The sequence below is a fragment of the Primulina tabacum genome, chromosome 5 (genome assembly GCF_025594145.1).
Source record: "Primulina tabacum isolate GXHZ01 chromosome 5, ASM2559414v2, whole genome shotgun sequence".
Taxonomy (NCBI): domain Eukaryota; kingdom Viridiplantae; phylum Streptophyta; class Magnoliopsida; order Lamiales; family Gesneriaceae; genus Primulina; species Primulina tabacum.
This window is the reverse complement of record NC_134554.1, coordinates 14020642-14048522: the sequence shown is the minus strand read 5'-3', so window position 1 is coordinate 14048522 and position 27881 is coordinate 14020642. Positions and strand designations below refer to the sequence as shown.

The following is a 27881-nucleotide window of genomic DNA, read 5'->3' as shown; positions in this document are numbered from 1 at the left end:
TGGGGCGAGGGCGAGGGCGTGGGGCGAGGCGAGCAGCCGAGCGGAGGAAGAGCATGGGGGAGCGTGGCGAGGGGCGAGGCGAGCAGCCGAGCGAAGGAAGAGCATGGGCGAGCGTGGCGAGGGGCGAGCAGGCCGGGGTGGTGGCTCGGGCGAGGTGGGGTGGTGGTTTGGCGAGGCTCAAGCGGCGGCTCGAGCGAGGCGGTGGCCAAGGTGTGCACAACGGTGGTGGTGAGGTGATGATGAAGCGACGTTAGGGTTAACATACGATGAGACTTAGACGAGAGAGAGCTGGTGAATTGTAGTGGAAATTCTGTGTGGGAGAAGTGAGAATGAAGTAAGGAGGTGACCGTTGCAGGGAGGAAGCCCAGACCAAATCTTTCCCCGCAGAGCAGAATTGCGACTTGATTTGTTTCCAAAGTTTTGGAGACTGACGAGCGGCATGAAGAAAGTGCACAACTCACGCCCCGTAAACCGAGGACAATACAATTAATCGAACTTCGAACCTGCGATTCAGTTCGACTCGGGAGGGGGAGACTGGTGATACCCCAGGGATGGACTCATTACTCCTGGCTCATCCCTAGCCCAAATGGAAGACAGGCCCATAAAGGGCCCAGGTATTTTCTTATAAATACCAGGTTTGAGTGTTAATTCATTCAATTCATTATATCGTTTTCAGCAGCACCCTTAGCTGCTCCCCCCATATATCCTCAGTCTTTGACTTGAGCGTCGGAGGGGTACGCCAGGACACCCTCCTGGCCCCCTCCTAACGATCTTATTTGTGATTTCAGGCTCAGGATAATTTCAGAACCCGCGTCTGGACTAGTGACACTTGCTGGAATCGGACCCTAAATTTCCCGTGGGTATCATGAGAAATTTAGAAAACTACGGTAGAATGAAGATAAATTTTTTGTTTAAAATTGAAAAAAAGAAATAGAGTCGAACCATATGTCACATCATGTTTATATGCATCATTATCGTGAATACTTTAATTTGCTCCTTTCTGAGATGAATACAAAGCATATTCACGATTAATTCTAAACAAATCAAATCACCGGAAACAATTTGAAATTAGGTCGAAGTTATGCTAAATTATATAATGACAATATGTCACGTTGAATAAAAATTTAAGAGTCATGGTGGGATACAAAAATAAAAAATAAAAATTATATAAATGGACGTATTATGGTCTCGTTCCTTCTCCGCTCTCGGTACAGACGCTTTCCTCAACCTTTCCTTTCTCTCAACTTGTTTCCTGTTATAAATTATTAACTCATTGGCTTCCAATTCTTGTGCTTTAATTTCTGGATTTGGTCATTAAAAAATTCATAATATAGTTCATTGTGTGGTATTATTTTTTGCTCAATTTATCATACTTTATTCGAATATATTTTACTTTCTTTAATCATTGTGTGGTTTCCTGCTCGACCTTTTAAGTGAATGGCTGGTTTGGACTTGAGTTCAGCTTCTCACTTTGTTTCTCAGCTCCATCTCCAACCGCAGACGGATTCCGACGATGAACCCAACCGCAACTACTTTTCCAGCGATAATATAGATAACTCTTATCAGGGTTCCGGAGATGCGGCGGCACGGAGGCCGAGAGGCCGTCCACCGGGCTCCAAGAACAAGCCTAAGCCACCAGTGATCGTGACTCGAGAAAGCGCCAACACGCTTAGGTCACATATCTTGGAGGTGGGCAGCGGTACCGACGTGTTTACGGCGGTGGCGGATTACGCCAGGAAGAGGCGGAAGGGGATTTGTGTATTAAGCGGTACAGGAACCGTTATTAACGTGAGCTTGCGGCAACCGACTTCGGGGGGGTCGGTGGTGACGCTGAATGGCCGGTTCGAGATATTGTCGCTGTCGGGTTCGTTCCTTCCACCGCCCGCGCCTCCGGGAGCCACCAGTTTAACCATATACTTGGCCGGTGGACAAGGGCAAGTGGTGGGAGGGAATGTTGTCGGTGCGTTGATTGCCTCGGGGCCAGTTATTATAATCGCAGCCTCGTTTACCAATGTGGCGTATGAAAGGCTGCCGCTGGACGAGGAGGAGGACGAGGGGCTTCGACAGTCGGATGGCGGTGGAGTAGTTGGTGGCCACCAGTTTCATGATCCATCACTTGGGCTTCCTTTCTTGAATTTACCTTTCAATGATATGCATAATGGTCAGCTTCCGATGGAGGGCGCATGCGCCGCCGCCGGAAACTCCGGCGGAGCCAGCCGGCCGCAGTTTTAATACTGTTAAATTTAAGGTTTGACCATTTCCACGAGTCATCGTCGAGACATCCTCTCCATGTACATTTATTTAGTCGTTTTTGTACCGTCTCTTCATATTATAAACAAATGTTTTTTTACGATTAAATTAATTCAGCATGATTAAGATAGGAAAATAATAATTCTTTTGATATTTTTTAGGAGATAAAAATCAAAATTAAATGATGGTTGGGAAAAAATGGTTTCATCTTATTTGAATTAAATGACTAAAATTTTATTTTTAATTAATACATTTTGATATAATTCCTCAGTATTTAATTCAAATTTTAATCTTATTTGACTTAATTAGCGAAGTACACTATGCAAGAAATGGAAAAAGTCATACCAATCTTGCCAGCACTAAATTGGCAACTTGAGCATTATTATAGTAGACTCTTTTATTACAACTTGTAGTAATAAGTAACCTATCTATGTGTGTGTGTGTGTGTGTCTGCTTGCATATGGGTATCAACAACTAAGCGAGGAGGTTAGAACAACTTGTTTGAGAGGGGTAATTTCATAGAAAATAATTTCACTGTATATATTATGAGTAGGTCTCTTGTGAGATGGTCTCACGAATCTTTATCGACGAGATGAGTCAACTCTACCGATATTCACAATAAAAAAAGTAATACTCTTAGCATAAAAAGTAATACTTTTCATGAATAATCCAAATAAAGAAACATCTCACAAAATACGATCCGTAAGACCGTCTCACACAAGTTTTTGTCATACATTATATTTGATTTTGAAAATTTTCATTTCTGGTTTCACTGTTGATAAATTTGTGTACCCAAAGAAAGTTTATTTCTTGAGGCAATGTGATATGGTTGTTGGCCAGTTTTTTATTTTAAAACCCAATAATTCCACATATTGAATGTTTATTATTTTGGTTATTTGGTCAACTTAAGTAAAAAAAATCTGTCTCGGTTCATTTTCCAAAAAAATAAATAAATTTAGACAACTGTTGGAGAACTGAAATATTGGCTTCGCTACAGGAAGTCAGAAACCATGAGAAATTTTTGTACTAGTGGAAGTTTGGATATTTTATTGATACCATTATGAGTTTTTTCAACTGCAAATTTTGTGCACGATGCATTTCTTATTATGGTTTTATTTTTACTAATAAATATAATTGATTACTTTTTTTTTCAGTAGATGATGAATTTGTTACAATTGAATCTCGTTCTAAACACTGTTACTTTAGTGTCGCATCAATGTCGGGACAACGGCTAATTGAATTTGTTTTTACGTCTATTTAAAAGTGCTTAAATAATACATGAATGAAATTTATGTTACAACTAAATCTCAAAAAACCTTCAATAATAAAGGTACAGACAACATTAAAAATCTAAAATTGCATGCCATAGGGGAACAAGGACTAAAAAAATGATCGCAATTTGGCATGTTAGTGTGTGTTTTATCGTTTTCCCTGTCAAAAGAAAATTGGGGGTTTGCTCAGAAATAGTGGAATAAACTTCTTTTAAAATTACTAGATCAAAAAGTTGCAATGAAATTTCAGAATATTTTTAAATTGATTTTGGGAATTGTCTGAAAACCCCCACTATTTCTGAGCAAACCCCCCAATTTTCTTTTGACAGGGAAAACGATATTGCAGGTTAGATTTCATCTTGAATTAAGTATTAAATTATATTATTTGAAATTTACAAGTTGCGATTAAAATTCAAATCTTGTATGGACACTCATTACCACTTATCAAAACAAACTTGTTGACAAATTCTGAACTGACACAATTCTTACTCAAGTCCGTTTGATTTGCCTCGAGTGTTCATATTTGATTTTTCTACCGACTAAACCATGGCCATTGTTCCCCTGGTCAGAAATATTTTTCATGTATCTATGTTATTTACACTATCTCATTAAGTTCAAGCCACTTAAATAATTAATTTTGATGTCATGGTTAATTTTTAAAAATATCAAGAAACAATTATTTAAATTAGAACATAATGGCTATTCGATAACAGTCAAGTAGGGAAACAGGGTTGCTGCTACATTGTTGCTTTGGTGATCATCTACCTCAACTGTGTGGATCGAATGGAATCTGTCATCCAGATCAGTCGACTGGGTGTAAACATTTAAAACCAAATCAAAACATTCGAGTGGAGCTATATGTAATTTAGTATATCAAAAGGAAATGGATTGAGCTTTACTAGGAATAGGGTCTAAAGTATAATGGCCAAGTCGTCCTGTACGAAACAGATTTAGTAATTTGGTGGCTACCCTCTTACAATTAGTTTCTTCTTCTGATTCTAAAGGAAGATGGAAAACCTTCAGGAGAAGATCGAACTCTTCTTCCATAAGTCGAGCCATATCATTACTGTTTTCCAAGTCACCCGTAAAAGATGAAATGGCCTAAAAAAGGATCCGTCTTACGTTGTTGACAATGAAGTCTCCTGGGTGAAAAATAATCACAACGGTTAAGTTTGGAAATGTAAGAGAAAGTGGTGTTGCAACTTTTTGCCATCCCAAAGTTGTTATCGAGAAAGTGTCTTGGAACATGGTGAGTGCTTGGTGGGTGTTTGCACCAAAAATAAATTTGGTACAATAGATTTAGCCCATCCCAGTAGGATAAAATTAGCCAATGAATCCCAATACAATAACATAAGAAACCCGCAAGTTATTCATAGAAAATTTGAACCATAAACTAATCATTGATATTTATCCATTCGGTGATTAGTTTAATTACTTTCTTGCAATCAAGTCATTTACATAAACCAAACATTCTTTCTAAATTTTCTAGATAAAGTCGAGACTATTATAATTAGAAGCATTGATATATATTTTATTTACACTCCTCGTGGGATCGACACTTGCACTCAAAAATACATTTTACTATAACTTGACGTCGTGCGCTTGCGAGCAATCAAGAAAACAAGCAACAAGTTTTTGACGCCGTTGCCGGGGAGTGTCAAAATTTGAATTTATATCAGTATTGTTACCAATTAGTCTAGATTTTAATTTAGATCTTTTTATTTTATTTCATTTTTGATTTATTCACTTTCTCTGTTTGACAGTGCATGCTAAGATCGCACAGCCCTGATTTGCTTATTTTTTATCCGGAGATCGAACGAACTGCGAGAAGATTAAGAAAAGCGAGAAGGGAAGAAATCAAAGCGATGGCTGATAACAGAGAGAATGACCGACAGATGCCGCCTGAGGCTATACCAATCAGAGATCACTTCCGACCAGTGATCAACAATCATTATTCTGGCATTGCCCGAGGGACCATCAACGCAAATAATTTCGAACTGAAGCCCGCCCTGATCAATATGGTTCAACAAAACCAGTTCGCTGGAACTGCTACTTCAGATCCTCACGTTCACCTGAGAACCTTCTTGGAAATCACAGATACGGTGAAAATTAATAATGTTCCTGACGATATTATTAGATTGCGTTTGTTTCCATTTTCTCTCAGGGATCAAGCAAGAGGATGGCTCCAATCAGTGCCGTTAGGGACCATTACGACATGGCAGGAGCTGGTGACGAAATTCCTTTCTAAATATTTTTCCCCTGCAAAGTCTGCACAATTAAAGATTGATATCAGCAATTTCAGACAGACTGACTTCGAGCCGTTGTATGAAGCTTGGGAAAGGTATAAAGAGTTGTTGCGGAGGTGCACGAATCATGGTTTTGAAGACTGAGTGCAGATTGAGCTATTCTATAACGGGTTGAATGATCAGACACGGACAACAGTGGATGAAGCGGCAGGTGGCACGATCTTTGCCAAGTCTCCTGCCCAAGCCTACGACTTACTTGAGCAGATGACTATTAACAGCTACCAATGGCCGTCTGAGAGATCAGGAGTACAGAGGACAACTGGAGTTTATGCAGTGGATCCTATCACATCACTCACTGCGCAAGTCTCAGCGTTGACTACACAGATAACAACCATGAATAAAGTGAGTACATCAAACACTGAGGGACCACCGCTTGTTGTTGAAGAACCACATTTTCTTGAAGAAGTCCAATACATCAACAACAAAAACTTTGGAGGCTATGGAGGATATCGAGGTAACCCTCCCCCTAACACTTATCATCCTGATTTGAGGGACCATGAGAATTTTTCATATGCAAACAATAAGAATGTATTGAATCCTCCACCGGGGTTCAATACATCAAATGGGGAAGGGAAGCCGTCATTTGAGGATTTAGTTGGGACATTCGTTTCTGAATCTGGCAAGAGGATGGCTAGGACTGAGTCTAGACTCGACAACCTTGAGACACACATGACAAATATTGGAGCTTCGTTGAAAATCCTGGAGTCGCAAGTTGGGCAGATAACGAAGCAACTCACGTCTCAACCGTCGGGCGCAGTGCAAAAGACTGCAGACCCAAATCTGCGAGAGGTGAATGCCATTTTTATGCAGCATGAGGAGATTGGAGTGGTAAGCAGAGAAGAGAAAGTTGATCAGCCGACTCCAAGCAAAGGGAATCGAGGTAAGAAATATAAGAGTTATGATTTTGATCAGTGCATTGATAATTTCTTTACTTCCCTACCCCCAAATATTTTTACAATTGAAGGCTGAGTTTCAAAAGAAAAAAGGTCTTGAAGATCTCAAGATCCTACACTCTAATATTCAGTCTGCAGAGGAGAAGATAATGGGAAGCGATCGTGTATGGTGCTTCGCGGACGGAGTTAATTTCCTCAATTGCCCGTATTCTGATGACAATGGAATCTAAAAATGAAGCAAATATCGGGCAAGTTATTTCTCTACTCCACATCATTATTTGTTTCACCTACAAACATATAATCTTTTATAGATAAGCATAAGCTGCTATATTATGCTCAGGCGGGATTCTATCTAAACAAATTAGGTCATCCCCAAATAGGAAATTTAGATTCCATTTCAAAGAAAAGTACTTTTCAGCTCCAATATACGAAAAAGGGGACCGGCCGGACAATCCGGTTAAAGCTTAGAAAATTGTTTTTAGTGTCCATTAATTCATGCCTCGAAGAATAACAGCGGACTCTGGCACACATGAACATTTCAACAAACACGTGAAAGGCGTATCAAATCCGTATAAATTACAGTTCTAAGAAATTTACCCTGGAATCTCGAACTATAAGTATTAGATCGACAAGTGGTAAGCGTTCGCAATGGCGCGAGAAGCAGCGGCCATGTGAGGAGTGTACCACCAATCTGAGGATGTTCGGTTCGAAACCCTCTCAAGTAGAGCTCAAGCTTAACTGTCTTAACAATTAGATTTATGGAAAGTGAGGTTTTTTTTGTTTAATGAATTATCGAATATAAGCTAGATCCAAGTTTTGAGCACTTTAAAAATTACTCTGGTTGCGAGCAATTTGCGAGACTTCCATTCGCCCGAGTTTGAACTCAACATCAAATATTAAAATTTTGTTGAGACAAATTCAAAAATTGTTCTATTAAATTCATAGATTCAACTCGTTAGCCTCGTGACATAAGCTTTCCCAAAGTCGAAAGGAGTCTTGAGTTCAAGACCTTAAGGCTAAAAAGCCCCCGACGCAATGCTAAAATTTAGGAGCCAAAAAATAAGACAAGGATTTTCGATGAAAATTAAAATTATCCAAAACTATACATCTCGAGTAGCAACTCTTCTTATCCTCCCCAGACAATTGTCTTTAGGCCTGGAATGTGGTAGGTACATCAACGGACTTGTAGGATTGTGCCTCTCAAGCCTGCAACAAGCAACGAGAAATACTAGGAAATTTTGCCCAAAAATACCAAGAATGCGATGAGAATTCGAATAATAAACATGACTACGGACTTGTAGCTTAAGATAAAATAGTGAAGAAATATTGCGATTTCAATCTTGGCAAGATCGTTTCCGGGGCAAAATCTGCTTCCAGCGCCAAAAGGGAGAAAACTCCCGGCTTTGGGTGTGAATCCCTACATATTACATTAGAATGTAAGGATTAAAAACTAAAGTTCAGTTATTTGAACTGCTCCTAAAACTATTTCCGTAGTGCCATTAGAAGAAACTAAGTGCTAGATTTCCATTGCAACTCGAAAAGAAACTCACATCCCATCTCGAAGGATCAAACTTCTTCGGTTCAACATATGTTTCAGGATCTAGATGAACACCCCTAAACCATACCAAAACTTTCCATCCTTTCGGGATCGTGTAACCTGAAGAACCAAAGCAAGAAAACGTGATCAGTTTAAGAATCAGCTCGCGTGCATGAATAAAAATTTAAGAGGGTGGTTACGTAGTAGTTTTACTTACCACTGATGTGAACGTCGTTCCTCGCCTCTCGGAAGACCACGAGTGAGAACGTAACGATGCGGAGTGTTTCGTCGATTACCTATGAGATTTACAAGCATTTTTTTAAGAATAAAAGAATCTGAAGTTGACATTGTCAAAGAGTGAGTAAGACAGCAAACCTTGGAAAGATACTCCATTTGTCTAACTTCTCTAAGGGTCAACCCTTGTTGGCCCGGTGGCCTGTTTTTCACAATTTCTTTTTGCTCTGCCTGAATGCATATATCCCACATTTAATATACATAAAAAAATTCGTCGTGATATAGCGAGAAAAGGACTTTAAGCTACTCGGATAGCACAGCAAGATTAAGCTCTCATTTAATTTAACATACAGATACAGATATATAGCAGAAAGCTCGTATTATTTCATCCATTGAAATATTTTAGGTAGTGTTTGCAAATCTTTAAAAAAATGATTCTGAACTTTTTCTTTAATTAGTTGTGCAGCTTTATAAAAGAAAAGTCCATAATATCTTTTTTTTAAGTATTTGCAAATACTACCTTAAAATCAAACCTTGGCTTTTTCGAACACATGGGGATGGTTTTGGAGGAACAACGTAGCCCACATAGTAATGTGCCCCGAGGATTCGTGGCCAGCATTTAGGTACATGACCAAAACGTCGATAATCTCTTCGTCATTCAATCTTCTACCGTATTCGTCTTCTGCATCCATTAGAGCATCCATCATGTCTTTCCTTTCGCTTGGCAGATCATGTTTCCTCCTCCGCTCCCTGCGTTCCGTCACTGTACCTTGAAGAACAGCGACAAGTTTTTTACGTGCCTGAAACATCGATAGTTGATTTAAGAATCAATGCTCAAATTTGAAGTCTAGTGTCTTGAATTCAAAAAAAAATGTCAAAAGGTGCAATATCCATACGACATAGATCGAACACATTCGATACGCCAATTACCTTAAGTGCCTTATGGTAAGAAAATCCAGGAATATTGATTGCCAATGCTCTGACTCCATAATTCAATGCGGTATACTCCCTCTCCAAAGTTTCCATAACATCTTCACTTCCCGAGCTCAAGAAAATGTACATTATTATCCTAAAAGTTAGTTTCCTAAGTTCAGTCAGGAACTCGATTTGTCCCATTTCTGCCCAGTTTTCTAAGGCCAATATCACATTATCTTCTATATATTTCAGGTAAACAGATAACGATTCTTGCCCATTCACCGGTGCCGATGTCAACTTGCGCAGCCGCCGATGCTCCTCATCGAAAATTCCGACAAATGAATTCTTCCCGATGAGGTTCACGGTGGCCGATGGCCAACCAGGCTTAAACGACTCGTCATCGGTTAAAACTCTCCGACATGTTTCTGCTGTGGTGACAATTATACCAGGGTTCCCAAACATGTGCACTTTGTACATTCCAGTATGTCCAAATCTGCAATTTTTCAGGGGAAAAGTTGAGCATTTTTTATTCGGGATTGAGGAATATCAGTGGATTTGACTAAATTTCCAACATACAATCCGAGACCTATGTAAAATCCATTTGACGGAAAAAAATTAAAACGGTGTCATCATAATCTCAATGCTCGAATTACTACTACTGAATTATAGTAATCGTCTGTGCTCGAATTTAAAGATATAGCAACTTTTTTTTAACATTTACAAACACTCTTTAATCTTGAGTCATCCAAAATGATCGAAAATTAAGAAAAGCAAAAGGAATAGATGTGATTCAGTGAGACATGAAATTTAGAAAGAAAAAAAAAGGTCAAATTTTAAGATATGAAAATAAGTTGGATATGTCACATCATGAATAAAATTCTGCAAATTTGGCGTCTTATTTTATTATTTCGATAAAATTTGCAGGTATATGCCGTTATTATGATGTCGAAGAAACGATCAGACCCAACCTGTTCTGGTCGATATAGTAATTTTGAAAAAAAATTGTTTGAGACGATCGCATGGATCGTGTTTTGTGAGACAGATCTCTTATTTGGGTCATCCATGAAAAAATATTACTTTTTATAGTAAGAGTATTAATTTTTATTGTGAATATTGGTAGGTTTGACCCGTCTCACAGATAAAAATTCGTGAGATCGTATCACAAGAGACATACTCAATAATTTGTTGTGCTAGTTGATGGGCACTAATATCACATAATGATTAATAATTAACAACTGATAAAATTATTTAAAATTTTACTTTTTCACTTCTGAAAATATAATAAACAGCTAAAAGCACACGTACTCCACCAAAAAGATACAAGTTAAACAGCCAATTAATTAATTATACATTAAACATGGGGCAATCATTAATTATCATAATTCATGAAGTAAAAACTAATGCCATATGTTATCAAAGAATAACTAAATAACGTGAAAAAAAACTCACGGGCCTCTCGACCTCGACAACAAGTCGTATCATCCATGAAAAATTATTACTTTTTATGCTAAGAATATTATTTTTTGTTGTGAATATCGATAGAGTTGACCTGTCTCACAAATAAAGATTCGTAAAACCATCTCACAAGAGACTTACTAAACAAAATAGGTCGAATTCGAGATCCTCTAATCATATACCTAACTGTAATTGTGATAAATAAAAAAAAACAACAAAGAACATGTCAACTCGATGCATGTTCCAAGGATTCTCCTCCATACACGACATATACTTTTATGACAATAAATATAGTAAAAACATAGTATATGCCCACAAATATATATATATATATATAAGTACCTAAAAATGAGCAGTGAGAACGATGGAGTAAAATATTTAAATTCGTGTTTATTATTTATTTTTTAAGACATTATATTTCATCTCGTAAATAAGTGAAACCACCGCCTAACCCTCTTGTCCCCCCACTCAACGGACTTTTAATTTGAATCTACCCTTTCATACGTAAATACTGAGAGAGAGAGAAAGAGATGGTGACCTGTTAACGAAGTAGGAGATGAACGATTCAGGATTGGTAGACTTGAAAGCTCTAAGGAAGGACCACATGTTACCAATAAACGGCCAACCGAAATCACCTGGCGGAAGTTCATACCTTTTCTCACCCAATTCCCTCTCACAATACCAGCAATTTACACCCTTTAACGCCCATTTCACCACCCAAAACCCACAAAAACACACCACTAATATAACCATCCACCCCATCAAGATTAATATTGAGCTTAAAATCGTAAAGGGTCGTTTGATCTGCAACAAACAAGAGAGGATGTCGAAGGAGGAATAAAAAAAGAAGAAGAAGAAGAAGAAGTAGTAGTTTTAAACTCCCATGAGTCCTTTTCCGAGTACTATGACGGATCATATAAAGAGGGAAGTAGACTAGAGAGACGCAGTGGGATGTGGATGTGATGAAAAGGAAAATGGGAGAGAACAATCAAAAAGTTGAAGTGGGATTTGTTTCGAATTAAATAAAATAAGTGTAGTAAAGAAGTGATCAACTGTGATGCAGGGAGAGAGGGGTGGAATTTATGTATCTTTATAAATGGAAAATTGGACATACACAAAGCTAAATTTGCCGGCCCCATTCTATTCGATTTGTCTTCTTGTGCGTTGCATCGATTCCTGTGATGATAGTCAAAGTAGTCCTCTTTTATCTCATTTCATAACACCTTGATAACCTACTTAATTGGTAACATTATTTAAAATACTATCCTTGTGAGAATTAGTACTAAATCTCAATTTTAATATAAATCTATTATTATATGTCGAATTATTTTTATAAATCATTCGTTAATATCTTATAAAATTTCACATTTCATCTGTTTATTTATGGACGTGAGAAGTGTGAGTCAGATGTTCACATATGCTAGATTAAGTTATTGAGAGTTGTATATATGAATTTGAACAATTGTTCCCACGTAAGCTAGCTTTTACGATGAACTTAGATTCAATTATTGATCTTAACAATTTTCAGTAAATATTACACAATTGTTAGGATTTTTTTACATTTAAATATTATTTTTAACATTCGAGATATTATAGATTTGCACATTTTCAGACATACGGGTATCGATGAATTGATAGATATGACGATAAAAGTACGCTCATATATAAATAAAAAATATAAATTTGGAAACTCGTTAAAATAACATAAAAGAGTTATTTTAATGGAAATTTAAATACACTATTAGTATAAATCATTCCCACTTGAAAAGTATAAAATACACTATTAGTTAATATGTTGATATTTACAAATTTTTCAAGTTGAAAATTAGAGTTTCTTATACTAAACTGTAATAATACAAGATAGAGCTTATAAAATTGGCTAGGTTTGTCAGGTTGCCTCACCCTCCCGCGTCATTCAAATGACGAGTTGAAATACGTTAAATGTCAGTTAGCTAAATATAACTGAAAACTGGTTAGGTCTATCCATCCTCTAAATAGACGGATTGGACCGACAATTTTCAACTTGTCCGAAATGACGGACCAACTCATCACATCAAATGATAGATTATGACAGGTTGCTAGTAGTAATAATATTTTATAAATTCACAAAAAATTTCTATTTATACAAGCACAAAGTTAGTATTCCCCCCTTTTTACTCGACGAGTAATTGAGTCTAACACAATGAATAAATCAAAACATTACTTTAGCAAAGGCAATGCGAAAAAAACTTATAAATTTCCCCTCCCTAATTTGAGATTTTTGTTCGGCCATTAGCTGAGAAGCTTCGTATTTGGATATGTATGCATTTGTCTAATTCCAAGTGCCATAACAAAAAAAGTATATCTTTTTTTTTTTTTTACATATTTGACCATTATTCTTAATAATTATTTGCAATGTTATAACCACAAACACGTAATTAATATATTCTTATTTATATTTAATTGTTTTTATTTTTACTTTTTTAAAAAAGGCTCATAAATTCTTATGATGATGATCTCGACATTATACACCTTCCATTGGAAATGTAAATCAATCATGTACATTGGAGTGGGCTTGAATGAAATACAAATGTTATTTTTCTTTTTCTTTTTTAATTTATGTTTATTGCCTAGTGAAATAAATCTATATTTCTTTAAAATAAAATAAATAAAAAAGTTTATGAATTGATTTCGACCTTAATCATGTATTGTATTCTATGTTAATGGGCCATAGGCTGCCTCTTTTGACTCGAGATAAGAAACGGCCACGGCAGTGTCGAATCCCCTACTTGCACGTCCAGCTTAAAGAATGTGTTAAAGCAAAGAAATAAATAAAATTTATGATTAATCAATTTGATTATAATTCAATCCGTACATAATTTATTGAATTCATATACATATTTAAAATATAAATAAATTATCAAGTCAAATTTTATCATCAACACTATTGATATTAAAATTGAACTTGAATTTTGAGTTGACTCGACAAAATTATAGCTCTAGCTTGAATATATATGGATTTAAGGAATTGTTTGGTACATGAAATAAGGGTGAGATTGATAAATATTCTCCCTTATCCCATGTTTAATACCTTTTTAAAAAGCTCATGATAATATCATGAGCCCTTGATAAATAAATTTTGAGAAAGATAAAACATCATTGGTAAAAGGTGTGATAATTTTAATGTAATGATAAAATACATTACAAATGACTTAATTACCCCCAATTTAAATGCATTTAAGTTAATGTTAAATGTTTATTAAATACATACATATATACAAATATATAGATACATATATATACACACACAAATATATATATATGCATACATGTATATATATGTGTGTGTATATATACATGTATATATATGTGTACACACACAAATATATATATATATATACACACACATGTATATATGTGTGTGTATATAAATAAATAAATAAATAAATATATATATATATATATATATATATAACGTAATTTAAGAATTGAGATATGCAATTACAAGATCTTGATAACAATGAAATATAAGTTTTTGTGATAGGGTTAATTTTGTCATTACAATTCAATATATAAATTTAATCACTCTTATTAAAATTATACCAAACATTCAACATATTATCTTATCATTATATTTATTTTTGATTTATCCTTATACTATATATCCCTTACTTATCATATCCTATGTACCAAACTGTACCAAAGTATATTGTTAATCATAAAACGAAATTTATCAATATATTTTTATAAATATATTAAATAATCGACATTAATCGTGAACATTATTTCTTGGAATAATTTGTATAGACAAATATTTTTGAAATATATTGTGTATGTGTGCATAGAGACATTAGGTATACAAATAAGTACACAATTTTCTCAGCTTCTCAAAATTCATTGAGGATTTGAAATAATGTCATTTTTAGATGAATCAGTTGAGAATTTAAATACATTGTCAAATATATTTATCCAAAAAAATCAATCTCCGTGAGTATAACTTGACATAGTCTACTTGCTAGAATTATTCTCACAATCGTCAGTCAATTACATATGTATTTCCTACAAGCATTACACATATTTCTTATTACTTACATTATTAAAGGAGAGAGTTGCTAGAAATATTCTCAACCACAATCGTCGTCCTAACTACGAGTTTTTGATAATTACTATAAAAATAATTAACATGATCATAAAGTGTATTCCATCTATGATAAATAGCATGGAGTCGAAAAGGACAAGATACATGGCTAACCAATATTTTACAAATATAAATCGGCAAGACCTAATTAATTAATACGAGCACTTATTTTACTAACTTTTTGTTAGCGAAAAAGCAGTCCACTAAATATAAACACATAAATAATAATTTAATATTTCATAACCAAAATTAGAGCGAAGAAAAACAAAACAAAAATTACAGACTCTCTCTTTTAAAATAACATTCGAGGTTTTTTCGAAAATTGAGGATTTACAACTCACTCCACTTACAATTTTTTTAAAAAAGCTAATTAATTATTGGGTTTTTTTCCCTCTGTGTGTATAATTGAGCACGTGGAACCATGATGTGTTAACTTGTCTCCACATTCTCATCCTCATTTTCATTAGATATCTAACCTTAAATTATTTCTACTAATGTATTCATTTATTTCAGAATAGACCACCCTATGTTAATGGTGGGATCATCAACAACATACAATATATTATCGGTATTTGATAAAATGTATATTTTAAAAGATTACACAAACTAAAAAAAAAAAAAAAGAGCAACTTTTATTTCTTCCGGTGCTAGAATTTTTTTTATTGCCATCAGTATTGCAATTTTTATTTGCTGCATCATTTATTTCAAGTAAGAGTAGGTCTCTTGTAAGACGTTCCACGAATCTTTATCTGTGAGACGTGTCAACCCTACCGATATTCACAATAAAAAAGTAATATTTTTAGCATAAAAAGTAATATTTTTTATGGATGACCCAAATAAGAGATCTGTCTCACAAAATACGAGTCGTGAGACTGTTTCACACAAATTTTTGTTATCAAGTAATTGGGCTACCGATTATAGTTACCTTATACAATGTTAGACTTGCGTGTGTATGTGGATATTAGACTTGGATTCCAATTCATGTCGTACATGATTATCGTGGCTCAAATGTTGAATATAAGTCATAAACCCCACATGCATGTGTTGAGCTTTTTCCACGCATAAAATATTCACGTACTGTTTCTATTTTGGTATTTCCCAGTTATCGGATAACGGAAAAGTAGAGAATTTCTTCAATAATTTAATTAGTATATCTGTCCTAATACATCTTTACTTTTTTTGTCAATGAAAATAATTATATTGAAAAGTGTTCTTCATGTTTAATACCTAGACTCTCTCTCACGAATCTTTATCTGTGAGATGAATCAACCCTACCGATATTCACAATAAAAAATAATATTCTTATAATAAAAAGTAATACTTTTTTTATGGATGACCCAAATAAGAGATCTGTCTCACAAAATACGACCAGTGAGACCGTCTTACACAAATTTTTGCCTAATATCAATTAGTACCATTAAAATTACGATTCACTAGCAAATTATTGTATCACACAACTATTATTATTATTATCGTTGTTATTATCTAATACCATATTATTAAGTACGAAGAGTTTTAGAGTCTAAACTCTAAATTCATGATATATTCTTTTAGGTGGATAAAATTATACTTTTTGATAACTCTATATAACATTTAATATTGAAAAATTTATAATGATAAATTAACGAAGATACAAAAATATCTCTACCTTATCGAAATTGAATTCGATATTGGTTTCAATTTTATGTAAATTTTAATATAATTACAATTTTAAAATATAGAAAAGTAATATATTTATATAAATATTTAAAAACATATACCCAACTTATCATAATCATACAGCTATCGAGATATTTTCGACACTTAATTAACTAGTGAAAATTTTAAAAAAATCATTTTAAATCTGAATAACAAATGCTAATTTCGATTTTGAAAAATAAATGTTACAGCGGCGAAACCAACCTATCACAAAATCATGTCACATCGTCTGAAAACGAAATAGCTCACACATCCTGAGTGTCAATATCATGATATCTTTTCTAAGATTATGGTCGCTAAATGATAAAATATCTTCTATTTATAGCCTTTTTGAGTAGAAAAGGGCAAAAACCAGTAACTCAGAACCAGAAATGTCCACTAAAATTACATTCAGCACCACACAAAAAAACAGATACCACCACTGAATTTGTGAAGGGCAAGAAGATCCACTGAAATCTCCAAAAGCTAAAAAAGACAACCCTAGAAAACAGAGCAAAATGGGCTAATGCACAGATAAACATGTTGTCTTGTTCTGCTATCCTTCACAAGCTGGAATTACCAACTTTTGAAAATATGTCTTCTAGTCCAGGGCCACAAATGGCCACGCCATTCATTTGATATTATGATCTAAATGTCGGGTTACTGTTAGGCTATTACAAACCATTTTGTCTGAATTCTTGAATGACCCTGTAATAATTAAATTTTATATAGGACAAGTTTCAGTTCGTGAAAATCGCTCCAATATAAGTGTTGTACATTTTTACGATTTTGTATTTGAAATTTTTCCCCATAAAACACACATTAATTTACGTGTAAGCAATCTGATTTTAGATGTTTCAAAAATATTTTTCATAAGGTACACTACATAGTACTGATGTAGCTAAGTCAAAAGATCTTTTAAGTCAGTTGCATACCGAAAGTTACGTGGTAAACCAAATAACCGGTGAAAGTCTAGCCGATTTAATAAGGGGTGAAAGAACTGTAAAAATAGTGATTTTAAGATTAGTATTATTATTTCTAAAGGTCTGAATTTCACCTCCCAAGCTATCCTTCATATGAAACCCTATAGAACATAACCAAAATAACAAATCTTTACATATATATGACACGAAATATAAATTTCCGGTTTTACCAGTAGAAGACTGAAGATTGGGTTGATCTGCAGGTAGGAAAGTTGTAAAAGATAACTCACCAAATGTATCATGATATCAATATTACAGCACATGTTTTCGAAAGAAAACACAATTACACCCAAAATCCAGTAAACGAAGTGTTCTATAATTGATCAGAAAGGTAGATTTACATTGTGGTGTCGATTTATAGACCTACCGTGAAAGGCTAACCATCAACTTGCCCGGGAAATAATGGCAGCACTTTCACATCAGGCGACAATGAATAGGATATGGATATTAACTTGGATCGATATTTCTCGTCTCCATCACGAGCAGCAGTTTCAATGACTTTCTCATCTTCTACATCTTTGGGAGACTTTTCAGCATTTTGATCTGCTTCAGGTACTCGATAAGAGATCGCAATTAGTGAGTCCCGAGTCACGTCCTCAGCTATGTCTTTGACAGGCTCTTTCTTATCCATAGATCTCAATACTGAAACATCAAATTGAAGGGGACTAACCAGATTGTAACAATATGATGGAAACCAAGCAATTTGTCTTCAAATCCATCAGGTCAATTCTTAATATATCAGCTCTTATAAGGAGCATTTGTAAAAGTTTTACTACTATAAATTATTAACTCTCTCCGCAGATTGTAATAAAGAAATAACTCTTCGTTGCAACAACAATATTGACTCAAGAGAAAACCAAACGATACATGTCCCATGGAAAGCAATCATCATTAAATGTCACCACAAAAATATAGCATTTGAATATTAACACCAGGAAATATGTCCCTTGGAATTACAACTGCCCTCTAACCCAAGAATATTTTTTCACGTGGAACCTAATTTACTGTATACCAATTTTCTTCTTCTTTGGAACGAAATAGCAGCTACAATGCCCATGCAAGAACTCAACAAAAGCATGGTTCCAATAACATCCTAAGAAACAATGATATTACGCTAGCAAGCAAGCGGATACTAGCTCACACAAAGTTCCGTAAAACTGGCCAATATCCCCTCTTTTTTCAGCTTCAATCAAGAAAAATAACTAAATGATCAGTATATTTTCATAATCCTACCACTTGATTAACAAAGGAATAATGCAGATGCCTGCGCATGTAGACTGATGTTGAAATGAGAGACAGGCTTGAAGCGCTGAAAACTACAGAAAATAAAGGCGTGCCTCATGAGAAAAGTATCAGGAACAGTAACATCTTTACGACACATCCGTGATTCAGCATAAACTCTTTATATACCAACTCCCATGAAAAGTTACATAAATAAGTGAAATATAATTATTGCAACCAGGTTCTGATTTCTGAACTACACTCGATACCACCCTAGTTTCACCATAAAAAGAAGCTACTCCACTAAATTTAGTCAGTACAGCTTACACAACAAATGATGATTATAACCATCATTAGATATGAAAACCTGTAAGTATCACCTAAGATATATCCAAGGTTCTAAAATTTCCTAAGCGCTAGTCGGACGCTAGACCAAAGACTAGCATGTCTACCGGTATCAACATATTAAGATGAAATTTGGTGTGTTAAATCAGGTCAACAAATCGCACTTCTTATTGGACTTTGGCTTAAAGCCTATAAACAATTATTTTTCATTTTTTAATTAATCCTAGGGATGCCTAGGCTGGCCTACTAGCACTTTTTCATGCTGCCGCCTAGGTCGAATTTTCGAACACCGGGCATATTAGTTAGCATATAATTCCTAACACGTCTTGCTATCCCCAATTTGATTAGTTAATCAGCCAGGGGAATAAAATATTTTCGAACCCTTTTCACACAAAAGGCTATCATCAAATGTTAATGCATAAGGTACTCAAAAAATCTTGTCCATGTACCAAAATCGGATATCTGAAATATAGGATGCCATCAACACCTCAAAATACTTCAAAATATAAGAAACAAATGAAATCCGGGATTCCAGTCCGACGAAATGAACCCCAAAGACTAAATTTGAAAACTACATAATACGATGCTCGATAATCATATTGAGATCAACACAATTTGCAGATAAAGGGCCTCCTCACACATAGAAGCAGAGGCCTAAAATCCCCGGTGATAAATCTTCAAAGACAGAATCATATTATGATCAACATAATCTGCAGATAAAGGGCCTTTTCAAACACATAGACGCAAAGGTCTAAAATCCCCGGTGATAAATTTTCAAAGACAGAAACTCGAGATGAACTCCACAATAACTTTAATCTCAAAATCCCAATAAAATAAAAAACACAATAAAACCCCCTAAGATCTGCAACCAAAAAGGGCAATCAATCTTACGTCAAAACTTCGGACAGGAAACAAACAAATTTCATCACGAAGCCATCAACTATAGCAGAACGAAAATTAAAGTCAAATAGTAGTCAAAACGAGACAAAACAAAAACCAACAACCATCGATTCAAAACAAAGAAAGATAGCGTACATAAACCTCCATTGAAATGATTATTAAGCAACAACACGAATTAATCAAATGACGAAATCAACAAAAAAATATAGAGTTTTCGGAGAAAAATACCTGCTCGATGAAATTGGGAAATGCCGACCTTTTCGGTCAGATTCCGACGTAGTAAAATTGGAAAGTTCGTTCGCGATTGTCACGAGTGATGCACGTGCCTTGTCCGAAGGACGCTTAAAATTATTCTTAACTCTTTGGGCTGTCACAGGCCCATTAAATAGAATTCGAACTAAATTGTTGGGCCGTTCCTGTCTCACGTCTACTCACCCGTCTCCCTTCTTATGTCCTACATGTTTGTAAATAAAATAACTCCCATCTAAACCCATGTTATTTCTTATTCTATTTCATTTGACATTTTTTTTAGTGGCTATATAATTTGTAGTCACTATCTTTTTATGAACACTGCCACACTGGTAAACTCTCAAATTCCTGATCATTTGTTAAGCGATCTCCTACTCTACTAACTCAGACACTCTTTCAAAGATGTCAATTCTTATATGCATTATTGGGGCAATGCCCTGAAAATACAGTCTTGTTACCATTAATGGTTCTTAAATACTAAATATGTGTTTGACCAATTTTTTTGTAAAATGTTTTTTTTATAAAAAATATTTTCCAATTATACTTTTTAATGTATAATTGAGAGGTTTTTCTTATGTTTTTAAAATAGAAAATCATATTCTTCGAGTAAAAAATTGTTTTTATCGAATGTTTTTTCAAACACATATTTATTCATAAAAAAATATTTTATAAGTATTTGACCAAATGGTGTGTGAGATGTTATCTTATTCCAAGTGAGGACCAAAGTGTGGCATTACCAATTAGGATCTTGATCTTTTCAATATTTTGGAATAATTCGATCATTATATTATAATAGTAATAGTTAGTCAAAATAGTTAAACCATCTAACGTTGTTTTCTTAAATGTTATAATCTCATAAAGGAATATGTCAATCAAAAAATAAAATAAAACTTACATCATTCCTCCTTGTATTGTTTATGTTAATATATACGAATGTACATGTATAGAAGATTAAAATCATATTTTGATTAAAATTTTCATATGCAAAAAATTTCTTCTTTTTACCTGTGATTTGACCTTTGTTTTTCAGTAGATATTTGAAGTTTATTTCGAAATAAACATTAAAAAAAATAATAAATCAAGGGGAAAAAAGCATTCGTATTTTATATACCAAACTATCTAAACTTTTTTTTGGCCCCGTACTTTATACACACAAAAAGGCACACAAGCTTTACACACAAACGCAGAGAAACGCACACAGTTGCTGCAGGTGTGAAATATGGAACTGCTCGGTTGGATGCACACAACCACCAAAGCAATTTACAGTTTTTACTGCAAAATCTGTACCTCTTCTTCTCTCTTCACATGCCAATCATCCTCTTATCATGTCAAATCCCACTCCCACTCTTTCTAATAATCGATCCCTCTCTCATAAACAGGTAAAGTTGCGTCCACATTGATTTCCCGAGAACAAATTGTTCTAGCCTTGTTTCTTGACACCCTTCAAGGTTTTTATTTCGAAGATAGAAGATTTAGTGGAACTTTCTTACATTGATTCCCAAAGATTGAAATTTTTAGCTTTGTTTCTTGAAACCCAACATGTTTTTTTGCTCTTAGGTAAAGGTAGAGAGGTATTCTCTTGCTTTGCTTGGGCAATATCAAGTTTTTGTCCTTGTTTCTTGAAAGTTGAAACCACCTGTCAAGGTTTTTAGCTCGTAGGTAAACATAAATTAGTGTACTTATTTAAGTGCTAAATACACGGAGTGAGTGTGGAAGTGTGAATGTGAGCAAACTAGAGATGGGCTGTTTGCAGTCCAAAACCGCTAACGTTCAATCACCTGACCAGGAATCTTCTCAGCCTGATGCTAAACCAGATCCGGGTATTTCAATCTTTCTTCTTTGTTCTTACTTAACCATTTGGTTAGCTTTTGAGCGTATTGGCTTGTGTACTTTTAACTCATTATGGGTGCGACGTTTATTGATTCTCATTGTTTCTTGATCTTCTTATTTTGTTTCTTGTTAGTTTCCGAGATTATAAGAATGTGATTTATGAATGATTGAGTTATTGTATGTGCTCGTTTGTCTGTGACTGGTGATATATTTTTTCTCTCTCTCTGTTATCTGCGCACTTGAAATGTCCTTTGGATGGTGTGAATCAAGATATCAAGTAATGCGAATGTATCTTGGTGCCATATTGGCTACCATTCCAGTTCCTTTGCGATGTCTTGGAAAGATCCAGATCATCCATTTTCTTTAGCTAATTAAAATTATTATAATTCTACATAAAACTTTCCATGTACGGTAATACCATTCTATTACCATAGTACCACATATTTTCAGCTGATATCGTGGCCATTCCAGTCGTTCAGTGTTCAGGTCATTCCTGAGTCCTTTTATCGGAACTGCGCCCAGTCCATCCCCGCTCTATGCTTTTTTGAGTTTTGTCCGGAAACATTGTCGATGTCATACATTTTATACCATGTGTTTTACCTCTCACGGACTACTTTCACGTCCCTCATAATTTCCCCTGTGAATTGCTTTATCGTGTCTGGATTCAATTTGCGTTTTGTTTACAATTCAGTTTTAAATATGTGTTGCACTTTATTTATTCACCCTTTTGTCACTTGGTTTTTTTTTTTGTGTGTGTGTTGAGCAAATAAAAATTGGGTTATTGAGCTGTGGTAGTGTCACATTGGGATATGATTATTTCGGACAGAATTATACTTTAATATGTTAACACACGCTTATAGGAAATGATATTTTATTAAATAATAAAAACTAATATTACAGAAAGCGGACAATATTTTAACATTGAACATTCTGCATTTTCCATATTCAAGGGTAAAACAACTAAAAATTTCTGAGACATTTTTTATGTTGATTGATTACTGCTCAGAAAACGGGGGCCAAGTGGATCAGGATCAAATACCTGCTTTCAACGAATTTGCACTTTCAGAACTGCGAGCTGCAACGAATGGCTTCAGCAGTGAGTTGATAGTTTCAGAGAGTGGAGAGAGAGCTCCTAATGTTGTGTATAGAGGCAAACTTCGAAATAACCGGCTTGTTGCCATCAAACGATTCTCAAAGCAATCATGGCCTGATCCGCAACAGTTTGTGGTCAGTTTTCGATATGTTCGGTGATACAAGTGTCAACATATTTTCATTTACTTACCATTCAATTGTAGTGCATATGTGAGCTGGACCAATGTGCTAGTAGTGTTCTTTTACTTGATTTTTGCTGTAGTAAAATTACAATCACTCCTGCTGATATCGTTCCATCTGTCACTTTATTTATTTAACTGTCGAAAGGAGTAGTTTTACAGTTAATTGGTTCTGATTTAGTATGCCTCTGATTAATATTTGCATTTTGAGGAATGTTCCATAAAATCCTTTAATTTTATGGCAGATTTTTGTCATAGCTCTCATTTAACACCTCTAAAGTTTTTTGGATATGCTATCTAACATATTGAATATGTTGCAACTTATTTTGCTAGGATATATTGTATCATCAATTTGAAATTGTTTGTCATTGTCAATCAACTGTAAATGACTGAGCGTGAGATGTCATTTCGAAGAATTACTATGCTATCCCCTGACGGTTTTTCACAAGAAAATGTCTAATTTTGAAAAGCTGCTAAGCTTCTTACAACATCATCGATGACATTCATTCACAGGCAGAAGCTGCTGGAGTTGGCAAGGTCAGACACAAGAGAATGGTGAACTTAATTGGATGCTGCGCTGAAGGAGATGAACGCCTGTTAATTGCTGAATATATGCCAAATGATACGCTATCTAAGCATCTGTTTCATTGTAGGATTTTTTTTTATTTTTTATTTTTTATTTTTTTCTCTTTACTTCAGTAATTCTGAAATAATTTGACATGTCTTAGGCTGAATATCTTTTGGCCCTCCCTTTCGACTTGTTCACATATAAAGCATAACTAATCTTCTGATTTTCCGCCATTTCATCGGGTGTGTTTTTTCACATTTTGCTGCAGGGGATAAACAACCTCTCCAGTGGGAAATGCGTGTGAGAATCGCATACAACATTGCAGAAGCCCTTGACCACTGCAATGCCGAAGACCGGAAAATATATCACGACTTAAATGCTTACAGAGTTCTTTTTGATGAGGTAATCGAGTTAACATAAGTTGCCGGAACAACCATTAATCTTGTACTCGCAGAAACTGAACATTACTAGTCAATCAGTCTACCAGTTTGCTTGTGCTCGTATTTTCAGTGTGACCTTAAAAATGAACTGCCTTTCTACATTGGACCATCAACCATGTCCCAGATATATGGTCACTATAAAATGGTTATGCTTTTCATTAGTGTAGAAACTGGCATACTGTAACCCTCTATAACCTGAACAAGATGCATCATAAGATTTTTGCTGGTGTAAATGGCTATTGACAGTTAAAATGGATCATTTGGTTTTGATTACATGGGTTCATATTGCAGGATGGAGACCCTAGATTATCTAGTTTCGGCTTGATGAAAAACAGTAGGGATGGGAAGAGCTATAGCACCAATTTAGCTTACACACCCCCGGAGTTTTTACGTACAGGTATATCCTTGTTTTCCCTGTAGCTCCTTCATATAATGTTACCGTTGAAATTTGCTCGAGTACCATTCTAATGTATGAGAATGGTGATTCAGGGCTTCTCTCTATTTTGTTGTTCCAGCTTGAAAATCTTTGTGAACTGCTCCTTCTTACTCCAGCATAGATGCATCAAATGAAAGAAAAATGTAGTGCCTTATACAGCTATGGTGGGCATGTTGAAACTTGAAAGATGTTTTCTTGATGGACAATAACTAGTATACCATACACCATACATAAAAAAGGAGATTCACGATGGAACGGCTCACTGGATAAGTTATCGGAAATAAAAATGACAGGCAGAGCACATCAGCTAAAATTTTATCAATCTTCTGAACTCCACAATTTTATTTCCTCGTTATATGCATTAAATTATCAAAGTGAATCTTCTGAGCATGAAAATAGACCAAGCAATGAAGCCTTACCTTAAAATTCTATGATAGCTACCTTGCTTAACAAGAGATTATAACTCGAGACACTTTAGTGTGCGGTTATTTCTTCCATAGTGCCAAGAGATTCAAGTATAATGACAATCTCAAAGATGGTTTACATTGAGTGATGTACCATGCTTGGTTAACTGTACTATCTAATAATTTGGTATGACTTGACTTTTTTATTTTTTATTTTATTTTTATCTCAACCTTTTCAGGCAGGGTGATTCCAGAGAGCGTGATCTACAGTTATGGAACTGTGCTTCTGGACCTTTTGAGTGGGAAGCATATTCCACCCAGCCATGTACAGTACTTTTATCACTCGTATTCATTTATGTTTTCCTGGTTTTTGTTTTTGTTTTTTCAGCATTATACCCTTTTAGGTTTCAGTTTCATTTTTTTAACTAATTACTCTCAAATAGTTAGCAGCATCTTACGATAATTAATTATAACGCACATACTAGATACTAACGGCATAGTTATTGTAAGTTTTGAGTTGATCAACCTGAGTACCACCAAATAGCTGAATATTGAAAAGACGTAAGACAGAGAATGAAAAACAATTTTAATTCAGTAATTATTATGAGGAATGCAGAAGGATGTGCTAGTCACATGTAATTTGCTGTATTAAAATGATTGTTGACCTCATTAGTCAATGATGTCATATACCCAAGACGACTTGTATATTTTATGAGACTTTTAATTGATGAGTTTCTTAATGTTGAGCTTGTTCCTCAGGCTTTGGACCTGATTAGAGGAAAAAATGTTTTATTGGTGATGGACTCGTCCTTGGAGGGTCAATATGCTAACGACGATGCTACTGCACTAGTCGAACTTGCCTCAAAGTGCCTTCAGTATGAGGCTAGGGATAGGCCTAGTATCAATTTTCTTCTTACTGCTGTAGCACCCCTTCAAAAGCAGAATGAGGTAACAATTCAATCTAGCAGATTTTCTTTTGTTATACGCACTCACCCACGATCACATAGATTTTGGAAAACCAACTGCTCCTGCTCTATTAGCTCAATATTTCGAATTAATTTGCAAACGTGATGCTATTTACCATTGTAGGTCGCATCGCATGTGCTTATGGGTCTGACAAAAACCCCTGTGGTTCTGCCCACCATGCTATCTCCTCTTGGAAAGGCTTGTGCAAGAATGGACCTTACTGCCGTACAGGACATCTTGCTTAAGACAGGTTACAAAGATGATGAAGGTGCCGATAATGAGGTTAGCTATTTTCTTGTAATCTTTGAACATAGAATCGGAAACCATCTAAAGTTTGTTGGATATTCTAAGTATTACTCCAAATTCTTTTGTGCTTGAAGTATGTATTGAAAGTCAATGTTGCTTGTTTAGAACGTGTTACAATCTGAACTTTGATGCGTAATCTATGTTGTATGAAGTTATTCTACTTTTACCATTTGCAATTCATATTTATGTAATGTGTGCTCACTGAAATCATCTTGTAATTGGTGAAGCTGTCATTCCAAGAGTGGACACAACAAGTTCAAGACATGCTAAATACAAAGAAATTTGGGGATATTGCATTCCGAGACAAGGATTTCAAGAACGCGATTGACTACTACTCCAAGGTATAGTGTTCTTGTTTGCTCAAGATTGATATTCTACCATCGTATGGGTCGAGCATGTAATACCTTGTCCTACATCAAATCCTAGGATATATGTTAATGGCTTTCTAGTGCTACCAGTAGAACTTCTACAACAACTTGGATCAATAATTTCCATGAACTGAGTGTGGATACGAAGTAAGTGGTTAGTAGAATCTGTATATAATCTTGCTTGTTCGAGCTTGTTCGGGGTATGACAGGGCAGTTTCGCAGTTCATGTTCCTGCAAAGTCGAAGTTCATTCAGTAATTAGAGACTGTCCATTTACCCAAAATTCTGCATACCACCATTTTTTGAGAACATATCACACGTATCTTCTTATATGTAAAGTTTCTCACCTCTTCTTTCCTAAACCGAATCCAATTATTTTGCTTCATGTAGCTTGTATCGTTGATGACTGTCCCATCTGGCACGGTATTCGTGAGGCGAGCTCTCTCTTATCTGATGATCGGCCAACCGGAACTTGCTTTGAGAGACGCCATGCAGGCTCAGGTTTGCTCGCCCGAATGGCCAACGGCCTTCTATATGCAGGCTCTTGCTCTTTCCAAGCTCGGAATGGAGACGGACGCACAGGATATGATCAACGACGGAGCAGCATTTGAAGCCAAGAAACAAAACAGTTGGCGAAACTAGATTAGGCGGGCTTGTCTTCTGTTGAAAATCAAGTGTTTTATCGTGTTATGGGGCGGTGAAATTTGGTCGTGAGACGTTTGATATGTATTGTAGTTCAAATAGATTCAAGTAATGGGATGTTTAAGTACTTCATTAAGGCTACATTCTGGGCTGGTATTGTTGTGTTTTGTTCAAGAAATGTGTATCTTCCTAGTTTTACTGTTTTGGAATAAATAACTATGCAAGTTATTCACGCATAAATTGAAATTTTTTCACTTACATAAATATATATAAATCTATAATATTCATTTATTTATAT

At 35.2% G+C, this 27881-nt stretch overlaps 3 protein-coding genes and 1 long non-coding RNA gene across 6 annotated transcripts; 2 read left to right on the top strand and 2 right to left on the bottom strand.

Moving 5' to 3' along the window:
- Positions 1-1187: 1187 nt before the first annotated feature.
- LOC142546865 (AT-hook motif nuclear-localized protein 21-like) lies at positions 1188-2401 on the top strand. The gene has a single exon (XM_075654824.1). The coding sequence runs from the start codon at positions 1438-1440 to the stop codon at positions 2230-2232; it is 795 nt and encodes a 264-aa protein (XP_075510939.1). The 5' UTR covers positions 1188-1437; the 3' UTR covers positions 2233-2401.
- A 5244-nt stretch (positions 2402-7645) lies between these two features.
- On the bottom strand, positions 7646-11924 carry LOC142546864 (ent-kaurenoic acid oxidase 2-like). The gene is made up of 8 exons (XM_075654823.1): positions 11400-11924; positions 9422-9899; positions 9025-9291; positions 8633-8722; positions 8475-8553; positions 8271-8377; positions 8016-8137; positions 7646-7926 (listed from the first exon to the last, which is right to left on the bottom strand). Exons 1-8 carry the CDS (start codon positions 11621-11623, stop codon positions 7821-7823), a joined length of 1473 nt encoding a protein of 490 aa, XP_075510938.1. The 5' UTR covers positions 11624-11924; the 3' UTR covers positions 7646-7820.
- Positions 11925-17842: 5918 nt separating this feature from the next.
- On the bottom strand, positions 17843-20638 carry LOC142546863 (uncharacterized). Of its 3 annotated transcripts, none has more exons than XR_012820527.1 (2): positions 20333-20638; positions 17843-18280 (listed from the first exon to the last, which is right to left on the bottom strand). It is a non-coding gene; the product is annotated as an uncharacterized LOC142546863 (long non-coding RNA). The 3 variants fall into 3 exon arrangements; XR_012820529.1 differs by lacking the exon at positions 20333-20638 and adding an exon at positions 20240-20306; XR_012820528.1 differs by lacking the exon at positions 20333-20638 and adding an exon at positions 18872-20084.
- Positions 20639-21490: 852 nt separating this feature from the next.
- LOC142546860 (serine/threonine-protein kinase BSK2-like) lies at positions 21491-27878 on the top strand. Its single transcript, XM_075654821.1, has 10 exons — positions 21491-22173; positions 23190-23410; positions 23968-24103; positions 24291-24424; positions 24754-24859; positions 25542-25627; positions 26062-26250; positions 26392-26550; positions 26802-26915; positions 27332-27878. The coding sequence occupies exons 1-10, from the start codon at positions 22092-22094 to the stop codon at positions 27581-27583; spliced, it is 1479 nt and encodes a 492-aa protein (XP_075510936.1). The 5' UTR covers positions 21491-22091; the 3' UTR covers positions 27584-27878.
- The last annotated feature ends 3 nt before the right edge of the window (positions 27879-27881 follow it).